Below are 15,684 nucleotides of genomic sequence, written 5' to 3'. Positions count from 1 at the left end.
TATGGATAAGCCATGTTTATTTAAAGTGAATCCCAGGTTTTATTGACAGACAGATAAAGACAAAAAAAAAAATCATTTGACAAAGTTCAGTTTACATACTTAATTCCCAGGACTAGTAATTTTAACAATGATAAAAGTTTCCAAGTATAAATTGTCAAGGAACTGGATACAATTCAGTAGTTACAATGAAAGTTTTTGTTGCAACACTTGTCTGCCTGGCCGTCGCTGTCAGTGGTAAGCCACCATTATTTTAACCGAACGAGAATATTTTTAACTACAGGGCAAGCACAAAATATCCGTAAAAAATTTTATGAACAAAAAATCATAAACCCTATATAACATGAAACAATTACATAAAAACAATTTTAGTTTCCATGAATTTTTTGTAAAAAAGATTGTTTTTACAACACTAAAATATAACAGTAGGATTCATTTTAGCTTTAGCTATCATTATATTCTGTATCTTCTTGTTTAATTATTTGTATACGCTAAAGCATCATCTCCGCATAATTTAAGGCCCGTGGCAGCTAAAATTAAACCCAGAGCCCATATTTTCAAGCAAAGAAAAATCCGTTGTTCCAGCAAGTCGTTAAAAACAAAGCTCAAAGCTATGCTATAGCCTATAGCCTTTCGGATATCCCAGTATCAGGGACTCAGAGGCTCTACTGAGCTGGCTGATGTTTCAAGAGTTAACTTGCCAATTTGCTGTGGTAACTATAATAATCTACCGAAAAATTAATTGCAAAGCAATTTTTGCAATGTAATACGCGCAAATTTTAATTTAAACTAGCAAAAATATAACTTACATGGAATATACTACACTAAAAATGTAAGAGAAAAAAATTTAAGTCGATGTTGTTTCAAAACAGCTTAGAAGTTTATCAATCTAGAATTTTCCAAATAAATAAAAAAAAAATAGATTAGAATATATATTCTAAAAGAGATTTAAACTTAATAATTACATAAAATTGCAAAGTATATTTATTAAAGAAAAAAGCAAATATAACACACAGAAAACAATAGCATTATTATATAATAGTATTACTTAAATATAATAAGAAAATTGGATTTAATTAACTATTGCTCTCAAAGTAAATCGGAAAAATCTAGAATATTTCAAAACTGTTGTTATATTTTGAGACTATTGACTACATTAGTTTATAGGATTGTAGTTCTTTTCATTTTTCACCTTAATGTTTTTATATTTAATAGTTAAAGGTAACACTGGTTATAAATTATCAGATGTTAAAATCGGCCTATCTAGAACAAATGATTTTCTGTAATTCAGAAATATATAGAACAATTACTTTTACATACTAATGAAAGTTAGTTCAACTTGTCAAACTACTTGACTGAAGCAACAGTTTACCTCAAACAAAATCGCACTACCTACGAGTCCCCTTCATAAACATGTAGAGGCGCAAAGAGTCAGAAAGGCTTCTTTCATACTGCCAAACCCGAATCTCTTTATTTCGTAAAATATTACCTATCATCCTTGCTAACTCTTTGCCTACACCTAATCCATTATTCCAGAAACTCCCCACTCCATCATCTTATATAATCCTCCTTACCTGGTATGGTCATGAACATGGATGTTCATTTCTAAGTCTTTTTGAATAAGCAGATTTAAGTAGCAGCTCTCGTGGAATCTTCACCACACGTTCCAAAAACTTAACCTAAGTCACCGACCCACAACTTCTTAGCAAATAATCCTTAAATCTCCTCTAACTACTAAACTATTCATACTTCCATTAATACCTAGCCATATCTTGAAATATCCCAGTTTTATCATTTCTAACTAATCACTCTTCAAGAATCCCAACACTACCGACGCATAACAGTTCATCGATACCACCTTATTCCTCAAAATACTTTTGTCTATCCTAATATGTCCTATATTTCTTATCGGAGACCTTAAAATCTTATTCAAACACATCCTATCCATTTTCTCCCTATGTCTTTCATGCCTACTAAATAATTACCCTTTGCCTTAAATGTTCCCCCCCCCCTAAATTTTCGTTCATCATTGACTTGGAGCCCTTCACCTCTAAAAATAAATTCATTTCCCTCACTTAATTGATGACCATACTTAAACACCATCAATACTAAACTTAAATAAAATCATACTTAATTACCATAATTGTTATATAGTTTTAATTTTTTTTGTGTGTGTTCCCAGCTGCAGAGCCGTTGCAACTCTTGTTAAAAAGTAATTGTCAAATTCTGTCTAATAACTTTTCATTCTTGTCTTACAGGTGAGAACTATGTTCTACCACGCCTACCCCTTAGCTTCATGCTTCGTCGTGGAGTAAACCTTGTCCCAGAGTCAAAGATTGTTGGTGGTAATCCAGTAAACAAGGGAGACGTTCCCTGGCAAGTGTCCCTCCAGAGAGAAGGCTTCTTTGGCAGATCCCACTTCTGTGGAGGTTCCATCTTGGATGCTGACACTGTTTTGACTGCTGCTCATTGCACTGATGGGTATGTGTGAATTTGCAATGTTGTTTTTTAAATATTATGATGTTTTGGTTTGTTTATAGCTGAATAATGAAGCTGTTAAGAAGAATGAAAAGAGCTGAAAAGTTGCAAGAGCGTCAAAGTTACATTTTGGAAGCCGCCAGAGTGCTGCTTAAGAGGGATAAGTCGTTAGTATTTTTACTGGAAAAAAATAATGCGATTGAACATCCATTATTTAAAAGAATTATAATACCAATTTATTTCTGTGAAATTCTTTTGATGTTGAAAAACTATTTTGCCACTCTTTTCTTTGGCTTGAGTAGATAGCTGCCTCCTTTGCTCTTCTAGCCTAATCCAAGAGTGACACTTATCATAGAGGATACTACCGCATAGCTAAGGTTTTGCTAAAGTTTTTGTCTCTGGTAATATAATTCGTTGGAATATACTAGACAGATGATACCAATAGTATCTTTATCCTGGTCAGAATTTTCTTTTCATGTCCAGGGTCTCAATAATTCACCCTAAGCTCCTAATAGTATTCAACAGACTGTGGACCCTCACAGCCTTAAATATGATATTAAAAAAAAATATTATACCATTTAAGGTTGTTAGTTGCTCTCCCAATCAAATTTCCCGTTCTTTTGGATGGGTTAAGGTAAAATTACATGTTCTAATTGCTTTTTCATTGTTAGTTTAGTTTATATATTTGGCAGGATTAGTAGGATCGTAACAATTGTTTTCATTCTATATGTGAACTTTCTTTTACTTTTTATTTACGTTTACTTTTTTTAACTTACACTTTTTATTTCTTTTTGTCTATATTTCACGGAGGAATTACATTCCTTATTTTAGCCGCACAGACTTCCTAGAGTCTAATGCTTAACCTATAAAAAAGTGTGTTTCTCTTTTTTCACTAATACATTTATCCCCTCTCAAAACTTCATCTGGAATGAAACTTCATTGTTCCTGATGATGAATATCTACTATTTGAGAGCTAAAAATATATACTTTAAATGCTCAGGTGCCGGGGACAAAGGAAGACAATTACCTTATCTTTAATTTTCTAGCCAAGTTCCATCTGGAATCACTGTTGTTGCCGGTGATCACGTTCTCAGCACTACCGATGGCGATGAACAAGTTGTTGGTGTTGCATCAATCAACGAGCATCCAGACTACAACTCCCGTACATTCTACAATGATATCTGCATTTTAAAACTTTCCAGCAGTGTCAGTATTGGTGGTAATGTACAGCCTGTTGGCCTTCCCAGTGCAAACGCTGAAGTCGATGAAGGTGTCATGGTTACTGTATCTGGGTGGGGCACTACTTCTGTAAGTTTTAGGAATTTTGTAGCCTACTGAGAATGTTAAATAGTAGAAAATATTATCTGTATAATTTATTATTTCAAATTCTTAGAATTTGAAAGCTATTTCATGCCAAATGCAATTTTTAATTTCTTCATATATTTTATGGGGAGAACTATTATGTCAAAATTTTTTCAGTAACTATAGAGACCATGACTTTCTCAAAACATTCCAAGAAAAATACCAGATCAGTCAGACATAAAAAATTTTACTATAAAAGTGGTTTCAAATTTGGCTTGAAAAAACTCTTCCACCGTGCTTTTTACTCCTATAACCACATGTATAATTCTGGTCCTATCTGGTCTTTTCTTCTATTTAAAAAAAGACAATAGTTATTTTTAAATACAAGATAATACCACAAGGCATTAGTTGAATCCTTTCTGGTGATAAAAGGTGCATAAAGAGAGACCATTGTCATTCCTAGCTCAGATTCAAACATTACACAATCACCAAAAGAGTCTAAGCAGACAAGGAAGGAAGGCCATGGGTTGAATACATTCCTACGAGACTTCTATTGACCCTCTTTAACGCACAAGTGGTCTAGGAGTAAACTATTTATTGTTATTTATTTATTATTTAAAAAAGATCTGGTGTATGCGGTGATTCAAATTTCAAATTATGTAAAATGTTTTAAGTTTAGATTAGATGTTGCCTGTTATTGTAACAGTATTACTCTTAGAAGACGACACAATTTTTATTAGAAGACGATAAAAGTAACATCGATGTTTTAAAGATTCAGCATGTCTCAGATCCTCATAGAAGAGGGCTCAGTTTTCCTCAATACAAATTTTTTTCTTTAATTAGAGAAAACTTAAATTAAATGAAACTAAATAAATTAAATTAATTAGAGAAAAATACAAATTTAGATTTGTTTCTAAGAAGCCATAATGGTAGTGAGTTTATCTATTGTCAAGGTATCTTTTTCATGAATATTACAGATTAATTGAAATTGAACTCGAATTAATTGAACTCAATTAATTGAAAATTGGGCGTCCTAATGTCTTTCCTTAGTAATGATGGCGTTTCCGCTGCAACAAAATTACTACTTTTAGATATTTTATGCTGCAAAACATCAATTTTCAACTTAATAGGATCAGAAAGCTAAGGAGTGAAACTTCTGAAATTGCTGATTAGTTTAAAACAATCAAGAATTTTGTTTTAAAAGATATGAGTAACCGAGCCCGTATAGAATGAACATTGATTGGTGTAATTTATAACCTTTAACTGCATGACTCTATCCAATTAAAATTTTACATGAATAGTTAGGGTGGGGGTCTCTTATTCTCTAAAACTTGTTTTTTAGCTTTTTCTTTGTATCCGTTTTTGTAGTCCTCTGTATCCTAGAACCGGGTCTTTTGTATCCAAGCCGGTAATCTTTGGGATCTAAGATCGGGAACCTCGATGTATCCGAAGCTACGATATCAGTTTTGCTATTTCCATTATTTAAGGACATTCACTAAACGAAATTTTGGGTCTGAATTTTCTTATGGATGGGGGGGGGGTATTTTCACGACTTTTATAAAATAAAAATATCAAAAAGGCATGGTGATAATTGCAAGCTCCCTGTCTTCTTTGTATTTACGTGAGTTATCTTAGGGGTGACGTCTCTGAGAATTTTTTTTATGTTCTTTTTTCGATTATATACCTTATAGCCAATATAAAATTTTGATTCTTATGCGTTTATATTTTGGGCTCTTTGCAGAAAAGGATGGAGGTAGTGCATCAACGATTATTTGTTCCCCGTTTTCTTTCATCTCTACTCTGAGCTAATATTTTCCCGGCAAAAGGGTTTTTGCATGTAATGATTCCACGGGTAGGCCTGCCTATCATAGGTTGTCAAAAGCAATTTATTCATCATCAATTTAATCATCATCATCATCTTGGGCATTAAAATTAGCAATCAAAATCTCCAATTTTAGTTACCTTCAAATTTTTTGCGTATCAAAATTGACAAGATGCTACGTCAGAGGTGTTTTCAGAGGGGGAGAGGGGGTACCTGCCCCGGGTTTAGAAATTTTGGGGGCACCAAATATCAAATGAATAATCTAGTATTTATAACCATTTAGTAATTTCATTTTTATTAAAAATAAAATAGAGGCCACAGTTGGTTGTGAGTATAATGAAATTGAATCCGAAATTTTAATTGTCCCACATATTTTCCTATATAAAGTAACAACAGTCAGATTTAAACAAATAAAATTTTGTTAATCATTGAAATTTAGTTAAAAATTGGGTTTAAATTTTTACGAAGATAAGGGGGGGGGTGCAAATAAAGATTTTACCCTGGGCAGAAGAGAGGCCAAAATCGCTACTGCGATGAATCAACTGTAGATTCAGAACATAATGAAAAACAACACGAAGTCCTGAAATTTATTTCAGGACTGGACAGGACTGGACAAAATTTATTCTGGACAGGATTGAAGCTCAGTGATGGGTATTCATATGGACAGGCAGTTTGCCAATTTGGGATAATACAGATTTTGAAAGCCTATATTTTACCGGTTATAACGAATAATAATTTGTAATAGTAAGTTATTGGACAGTTATTAAATTGGGATAAATCCCTTTATTTGAGAAATTTGAAGAAAATTATGATGTTTTGGGGTCCCGTTTCTGATTTTGGGGTATTTGTGCATTATTTTGAAGACGCTCAAATAAGTTGGCTTTCTTTGATGTGAGTAATTTGGTTTTTTCTAGCATTCTGTTATAGTTGGCTTATTCTTTCATTTAATAAACTATCATGTATTTAAGTTTTAATTAAATATTTGTTACTTATGTTAATGTACGAGAAATTGGCTTAGGGTTTGCGATTTTCCCAGAAATGTGGTCAAAATACATTATTTTTATCTTTTTCCGCCTTTGATCTACCTTTTTATATCTACCTTTGTAGAGAAGTTTCACACAGACAGAAGGACTGACACGCAGATGAAGGCCTGTAAATAAAAATACATTTTCCATTTTTATTTGTAGTAGTGGTTTTCACGGAACCCTTTGTATAAATACAGCCTCAAACTCAAATACTTAAGCTGTTTCAACAGCTTAATTTGTTACCAAATTGTTACCAATTGTTACCAAAGCCAAACACAGTAACACTTATTGATAGAAAACACCAAGTGTTTTTTCTTGATTTTCAACTTACAAACGTACTACCAAAGTGCAAAATTCAGACGGAGAAAAATTGATATCAGTGGTATTAACAACTTATAATGGCACTTGCTGAAGTGGTAACAACACAATCACAATCCTGCATTGACAGAATATTCATCAACTCACAAAATTATTATTAGGGCACATTATTGTAGCTGTAATCTTGAACAAATTTGATTCAGCAAGACTTAATTTTTGCCTTCTAAGCCTATTAAATATAACCATTCTATCAATCTGCTTTAGGCTGGTGGCTCCCTTTCCGACACTCTCCTAGCTGTTGACGTACCTGTCGTTTCTGATGCTGATTGCCGTGGAGCTTATGGAGAAAGCGATGTGGCAGACAGTATGATTTGTGCAGGTGATCTTGAAAATGGTGGCATCGACTCTTGCCAGGTATGTATTTATTGGTTCTGTTTGCTTGTTTATGTTTGTTAAATGTAATTTAAAGCATATTATACTGAAACACTGGAATTTTTAACAAAAACTACAAAAGACCAAAATTGTCACTAATAGAAAATCGTAGCAGGGTGGTCAATTTTCAGGGCTGATTTCTTATTTTTATCAATTATTTTAAAGGCGTGGATAAAATTTACGATTAACTGCGGGGACATCGCTACAATAGCAGTGAAATCACAGAGCTGTAACAACTTTGTGAGCTAGTTTTGCTTTTACTGAATAATCAGCCATCTGGGGAGCTTTCTCTATTTATCACCTGTTTATGAAACCTCTAAATGAGACAAAGAATTAAGGAACTAGACATGGGGAGTCACCTTTGAATTCTAATAAAAAAAAGCGGCAATAATTCAAAAGTGCTATTGGAATATCTTTGCGAGAAACTTAAATTTAAACACCCCCCCCCCCTGCAAAAGCAAGCACAATTTATTCGTTGTTTTCGAAGTTTTATTTGGATTTTTTAAACCATGGATTTTTTTCGGTTTTTCTACGGTTTAAAATTTGTGTCGTGTAACGTTAATTTTAACGTATAAAGTTAATTTTAAAACCTTACGCTAGTGCCACTTCGTACATCTAACCCCGAAAATGTCGCAGATGAATTGCACCAATAAGTTTTGAAGGCGGTGGATAGCTTCATGTTGTCAGTTATCCATTTAAAATAGCACACAATAAATCCAGAAACAACGGCAATGATTCAGACATGCTAAAGGGACATCTTTTTTGAGAAAACTAGATTTAACCCCCCCCCCACCCTGAAAAAGTAAGGGTAATTTATTTGTTGTTTTTCGAATAAGTTTCATTTGGATTTTTCGAATCTTGGATTATTTTTTTCTGGTTTTTCCATTATGTAAAATTTATAGCACGTAACTTTAATTTTAACGTCTTAAGTCAATTTTATGACCCGACACTAGTGCCACTTCGTACATCTAATCCGAAAATGTCTCAGATAAATTGCTCCAATAAGTTTTGAAGGCGGTGGATAACTTCATAATGTCAGTTGTCCAGTGCAAATACACACAACGTACAGTAAATCCAGAAACAAGATCGTATCGGAGGGGGTTAAGGGGTTTGAACTCCCCCTCGAAAAATCATTTGTCAGACACGTAAAAAACGTAGCAAAAATGAATATAAACAAATTTTTGACGCGTTTTTTAAGTTTTATAAACCCCCCTCCCTCAAAAAATATTTTACAATCCTCCAAGCCCAAAATAAAATACTAGAAATGACCTTGTCCAGAAACTATGTCATAATTCAAATTGCTATTGGGGTATCTGTGTGAGAACATTATATTGGCACCCCCAGACTCCTTGAAACAAATAATTACTTTTAACGGTTAATATTACTTGGCTTATAGAAATTACTCTCATCTCCAATTTAAATATTCTTTGTTTTCTTGCTTAAATTAATTTCTTTCAAATCAGAGCTTGTTTTTGCTGCTACAGAACAAAAGCTAGTTTTGCTGCACATTGGACGTCCTTTTAAAAACTAAGTTTACCTTAATCAGAGTCACAAAAGTAAATTAATTTTTTATCGGTTTTTCCACTCTGTCAAATTTATGCCATGTAATTTAACCCCTTTTGAGTTACTACTGCTGTAACAGCCAACTACTGTTTATAATTTTTTTTGAATACCTTGACTGAAGCTCAAGTCTATTGTTTTAGGGTGATTCTGGCGGACCACTCTACATGGGATCCACCGTTGTTGGCGTTGTCTCTTGGGGATATGGATGCGCATATGCAGGATACCCAGGAGTCTACACTCAAGTTTCATATTTCATTGACTTTATCAACTCTGTTTAATAAACTTTTAATGCAAGATTAACACACTTTTTATTTTAATTTGGAGTCTACCATAAGCTTGTTTTAGTGTTTCAAATAGGATAAAAAGCTGAAACTCTACAAAGGACTGTTACTTTAGCTGAAACTAGCCATGTTTTATTATAATCGTCTTCATCTTCAATAATTGTCAGAAGACCACTCAACTGCACACTTTTATCAAATAATTTGTTGTAAAGCACTTTAAGTAAAGAGTGATAAGTAAGAAGAGAGGAGTGACCGAAAGTGGGAAAAAAGAAATAGCGATAATAAAACATCCATCAATAAAAACTCATTTTTAGGTCAATCAGTACATTTAAAATTCATCAAGTTTTACATCACTAACCAGGAGCTGTTACGTGGGGCTATTTAGATAGTTTTTGAAAAAGAATGAAAACCTTTTTTAGATGCGATGAAAATTGCAACTTCAAAATCGGCATGTTTGAAATGTTTATGCTCCTGTATGCAAAAACAAGAACTTGTGCTTTTCCTTCGATAAATTTGGTCACGGTCATGTGTGTTTTTTTATGTTGTTTAATGGGTCATCATACTGTTCCAGTTGTCCGATATATATATATATATATATATATATATATATATATATATATATATATATAAAACAGTTCGTGGTAACGAACTGTAGTAAGGAGCGACCCGGCTCAATAGTAGCCAAAACTCTAAAAAATGGAATTTTGATACCAATAGCTACATCAAAAGAATCGCACTTTAATGCTGGTTTTAAATATATAAGTTTCATCAAGTTTAGTCTTACCCATCAAAAGTTACGAGCCTGAGAAAATTTGCGTTATTTTAGAAAATAGGGGAAAACGCCCCCTAAAAGTCATAGAATCTTAACGAAAATCACACCATCAGATTCAGCGTATCAGAGAACCCTACTGTAGAAGTTTCGAGCTCCTATCTACAAAAATGTGGAATTTTGCATTTTTTGCCAGAAGGCAGATCACGGATGCGTGTTTATTTGTTTTTTTTTGTTTTGTTTTTTTTCCCAGGGGTGATCGTATCGACCCAGTTGTCCTAGAATGTTGCAAGAGGGCTCATTCTAACGGAAATGAAAAGTTCTAGTGCCCTTTTTAAGTGACCAAAAAAATTGGAGGGCACCTAGGCCCCCTCCCACGCTAATTATTTTCCCAAAGTCAACGGATCAAAATTCTGAGATAGCCATTTTATTCAGCGTAGTCGAAAAACCTTATAACTATGTCTTTGGGGACGACTTACTCCCCCACAGTCCCCGTGGGAGGGGCAACAAGTTACAAACTTTGACCTGTGCTTACATATAGTAATGGTTATTGGGAAGTATACAGGCGTTTTCAGGAGGATTTTTTTGGTTTGGGGGAGGGGTTGAGAAGAGGGGGATATGCTGGGGGAACTTTCCTTCGAGAATTTGTAATGGGAGAAGAAAATTTCCATGAAGGGAGAGCAGGATTTACTAGCATTATTTAAAAAAAAAAACAATTAAAAAATAAAAGTGAAAAAGCTTTTTCAGCTGGAAGTAAGGAACAGCAATAAAACTTAAAACAAACAGAAATTATTACCCATATGAGGGGCTCACCTCCTTCTAATACCTCGCTCTTTACGCTAAAGTATTTTCGGTAATTTCAACTACTTATTCTACGGCTTTTGTGATTCAGGGGGTCATTTTTAATGAATTGGGATAAAATTTAAGCTTTAGTGTAAAGAGCGAGGTACTGACGATGGGGCGAATCCCCTCATATATGTAATAAAAACATGAGAATACAAAAGTTCTTTACGTAAGCTAATTTATAAGTTACGTAAATCTTTTACCAATAAAAAGATTCGTAAAAAATTAAAAGTTCTAGTTGCCTTTTTAATTAACCAAAAAATCGGGGGCAACTAGGCTTCGTCCCCCGCTCTTTTTTTCTCAAAATCATTCGATCAAAATTATGACAAAGCCATTGAGCCAAAAAAAAAAAATATGCAAATTTCGTTTTGATTATTCCTCTGCGGAGAGCCAAAATCAAAACATGCGTTGATTCAAAAACGTTCAGAAATTAAATAAAAAAAAACAAGTTTTTTCAACTGAAAGTAAGGAGTGACATCAAAACTTAAAACGCACAGAAATTACTTCGTATATGAAAGAGGCTGCTTCCTCATCAACGCTCCGCTCTTTACGCTAAAGTTTTTTACTGTTTTAGAAAGAAGAATTGAGAGAAAGGGTCAAACTTTAGCGTAAAGAGCGGGGCGTTGATGAGGAACTCCCAAGGAGTTCCCAAAATAGTGCAGATGTGTTATTTTGATAACCTGAAACCTGGCAACACTATAGTGTTAAAATGTTATGTTGACGGGAAACAAGACAAATTAGGTTACTCCATCCACAGAAAATTTGAGGCCCTTCTGCCCCTCCTTCTTTTTCCTCCTTAGGTGCCTGAAAGTTTCAGCTGCATCACCCAAGCAGTTACTGATACTGTAGATATTGTATTTTGATAACCTCTGACATCACAAAACATAATTTCATAAGAATCAAGTGAATCAACATGTTTAAATCAAGCATTAAGACAAATGTCCATATTAACCATTTACCTTGTATGGACTACGTGACTTTTCAGGAAAGAATGCGCCACCGAGCAGCATTTCTTCCTTCCTGTTCGTCTGAGAAGATCAATACATATATATATATATACATATATATATATATATATATATATATATATATATATATATATATATATATATATATATATATATATATATATATATAACATTGGCCTGCTATCTCAGAATTTCCAATCGATAGCAGCTTGGTCTTCTTTGGGGTAAAACCATACTTTGTTGCCCCAAATGGTAGGAAACACCACTCTCTCATGAAAAAGTATTTTTGGTCACATAAAAAGGGCACTAGAGCTTTTAAATAAGCCTTTTCTTGATATTTTAGGACAATAGATTCGTCTATGATCACCCTGGGGAAAAAACAAAAACAAGTAATCACACATCCGTGATCTTTCTTCTGGGTAAACTGCGAAGTTCCGCACTTTTGTAGTTAGGAACTTGAAACATCTTTATCTCTAATATACTGAAACTAAGGGTCTGACTTTATTAAGATTGCTTGCTGTTTGGGGATGTTTCCCTGCTATTTCAAAAATCAGGCAAATTTTGTCAGGCTTGCAGCTTATGATACCCAACATAAAACTAATAGGGTTTATATATTTGGATTCACCATGAATAGCCAATTCTTTTGACCAATATGTAGCTTTTGATAAGCAGCACTAAACTTATTGAATTTTATTTACTCAACATTTAAAGACTCGGACTGAGTTACTTCTTAATTATGGTTCGTTACAACGAACTAATTGATAGGGAATTAGCATTGTAATTATAGAAACGCAAGCTTAATTTCTGTAAGAACAAAAATTCTAAATAATGGTGCTTAATTGACTAAGAGATGATGTAGGTTTTGAGGGAATAAAACGGGGTTTATGAAGAGGAGAAGGTGAGTAGGAAATGAGGCTGGTAGCTGATTTGGTATTGAATCTGGAGAAGCAGGGCTGTGTTCAACTCCCAAGGATATGGATTATTTTCACCACTCTACTCGGTCTTTAGAGGTTTCATACAATAATAATTTATTTTTTCAATTCTTTTTGACTCTTCCGCACAATATCCCCCCCCAAAAAAATTTCCATTATAAGGCATAGTTCAACCTCCACTGGAAAACGATCTGACCCAATGATATTCAGAGCCTCAATGCTAATTGTTTACTTAACAAACTCGAGACAAACCAATTTATGATCAATTATGTTTTGATTTTTTCCTGACAGACGGCTAAACTCACCCACATCCGCACCGTTACCAAATCGTCCATTTTTAAACACAAGTGCACTATCAGAGCATAGCTCATAAGCCCCCTAGCTCAATAATTAACCTTTCTTTCAAACAGTTCGTGGTAACGAACTGTAGTAAGGAGCAACCCGGCTCAATAATAACCAAAACTCTAAGAAACGGAATTTTGATACCAATAGTTACATCAAAAGAATTACGTTTTAATGCTGATTTCAAATATATAAGTTTCATCAAAATTAGTCTTACCCATCAAAAGTTACGAGCCTGGGAATATTTGCCTTATTTTAGAAAATAGGGGGAAACACCCCCTAAAAGTCATAGAATCTTAACGAAAATCACACCATCAGATTCAGCGTATCAGAGAACCCTACTGTACAAGTTCAAAGCTCCTATCTACAAAAATGTAGAATTTTGTATTTTTTGCCAGAAGACAAATCACGGATGCGTGTTTATTTGTTTGTTTGTTGTTTTTTTTTTCCAGGGGTGATCGTATCGACCCAGTGGTCCTAGGATTTTGCAAGAGGGCTCATTCGAACGGAAATGAAAAGTTATAGTGCCCTTTTTAAGTGACCGAAGAAATTGGAGGGCACCTAAGCCCCTCCCACGCTCATTTTTTTTCCTAAGTCTTCGGATCAAAATTCTGAGATAGCTATTTTATTCATCACAGTCGAAAAACCTTATAACTATGTCTTTGAGGACGACTTACTCCCCACAGTCCCCATGGGAGGGGCTGCAAGTTACAAATTTTGACCAGTGTTTGCATATAGTAATGGTTTTTGGGGAGTGTACAGATGTTTTCAGGGGAATTTTTTGGTTGGGAGGGGGGTTGAGAAGAGGGGGATTATGTGGGGGATACTTTACATGGAGGAATTTGTCATGGGGGAAGAAGATTTCCATAAAGGGGCGCAGCATTTTTTAGCATTATTTAAAAAAAAATAATGAAGAAATAAATATGCAAAAGTTTTTTCAACTGAAAGTAAGGAGTAACATTAAAAATTAAAACGAACAGAAAATATTACGCATGTAAGGGGTTCGCCTTCTTCTAATACCTCACTCTTTACGCTAAAGCATTTTTAGTAATTTCAACTATTTATTCTACGGCTTTTGTGATTCAGGGGACAAAATTTAGGCTTTAGTGTAAAGAGCGAGGTATTGACGAGTGATTGAACCCTCTAATATACAGAATAAAAACGTACGAATATAGAAGTTTGTTACGTAAGCTAATTCGTAACTTACATATATCTTTTACTAATGAAAACGTTCGTAAAAAACTAAAAGTTCTAGTTGCCTTTTTAAGTACCCAAAAAATTGAGGGCAACTGGGCCACCTCTCCTTCCTTTTTTCTCAAAATCATTCGATCAAAACTATGGGAAAGCCATTTAGCCAAATAAATAAATATGCAAATTTCGCTTTAATTATTCATCAGCGGAGAGCCGAAATCAAAACATGGATTAACTAAAAAACGTTCAGGAATTAAATAAAAAAAAATAGTTTTTTTAACTGAAAGTAAGGAGCGACATTGAAACTTAAAACGATTTACAAGATGTTAAAAACAATTTACATGATGATAAAACGATGATTTAGAATACCTAAATCATCTGCATAATCTAAATCTGGGAGAGTTTGGACTTCCCATTTGATTCAACATTGCCTTTCAGTGCTCCTTAGGAAAAAACGTGAAAATTAACCAAATTAGTGGGGATAAAGCACTAACCAGCTTCATTCCTATTTCAATACCAAACCAGCAAATACCCTCATTTTGCACATTACCCACAACGGTTTCGTTTTTATAAATATATCACTTAAATGATATCAACAAATATCAACGTAAATAAGTTATTTTTAATGCAAAAATATCTTCGATTTATTTATCTAGGATGTCATACAAGGAAAATATCTTCACTGAAGTTCTTCTATCTACTGAGTCACACACCTGACCAGAATATATAAATATAAATAGGTGGGCAATTATGTTTTTACTGCATAAATGATTACAGTTTTAGAAGTAGGCTTATCTAGGAAGTAAAAGAAGATTAAATTTGAATACGAGTGGTTCCGTATGTAAAAAGTTCAATGAGATTTTAAAATACTTTTTCTAGAAATGTATGTGACGATCATGACAAAAAATACTCGGCTCATACAATTCTAAATCAATGTCCGCTCTTTAAATAGTAAAGCTAGATGGCATTAGGAATCTTTTTCAGATGCCATTTAATAGATTTCACCCTTATATATAGCCCTTACTCTTTCCTGAGGAATCCTGAGGAATCCCTTTATACCAGTCAATCCTTCTTGGTTAATAGTTTCTTGTTGTGTTCTAACAGTGATTCTTATACTACAATAATAGCCTTAAGTTTTAAATTAACAAGCTCAACCACCATGAAACATCAATTTTGGTGGTAATCCAGCCCCATTTTTAAAATATGGGCTTAATTTTTTTTTATTTAGGAAATCATCTTGCATCACTGACCAAAAACATGATACAGAGGATAAGTATGGCTGACCAAAGGGTTAGCGTAGACAGGGTGTTTACAATTCTGACAAAAGGGGGGTGGAGACAGATCAGTCGGGATGGTGTACCCAAAAGGGCCGAAAAAATTGTGATATTGAATAAAGGATGTAAGACATAGGGCGTATATGC

At 33.9% G+C, this 15,684-nt stretch overlaps 2 protein-coding genes across 2 annotated transcripts in view; one reads left to right on the top strand and one right to left on the bottom strand.

Moving 5' to 3' along the window:
• Positions 1-15,684, bottom strand: part of LOC136032317 (trypsin-1-like) — a 251,733-nt gene that overhangs the window by 193,865 nt on the left and 42,184 nt on the right. The gene's annotated exons all lie outside the window — the stretch shown is intronic.
• Positions 84-9,237, top strand: LOC136032314 (trypsin-1-like). The gene is made up of 5 exons (XM_065712613.1): positions 84-234; positions 2,256-2,478; positions 3,522-3,783; positions 7,207-7,356; positions 9,078-9,237. The coding sequence occupies exons 1-5, from the start codon at positions 186-188 to the stop codon at positions 9,213-9,215; spliced, it is 822 nt and encodes a 273-aa protein (XP_065568685.1). The 5' UTR covers positions 84-185; the 3' UTR covers positions 9,216-9,237.

This window comes from Artemia franciscana, chromosome 10 (assembly GCF_032884065.1).
Source record: "Artemia franciscana chromosome 10, ASM3288406v1, whole genome shotgun sequence".
NCBI lineage: Eukaryota > Metazoa > Arthropoda > Branchiopoda > Anostraca > Artemiidae > Artemia > Artemia franciscana.
The sequence above is the reverse complement of the archived record's forward strand: the minus strand, read 5'-3'. Positions and strand labels throughout refer to the sequence as shown.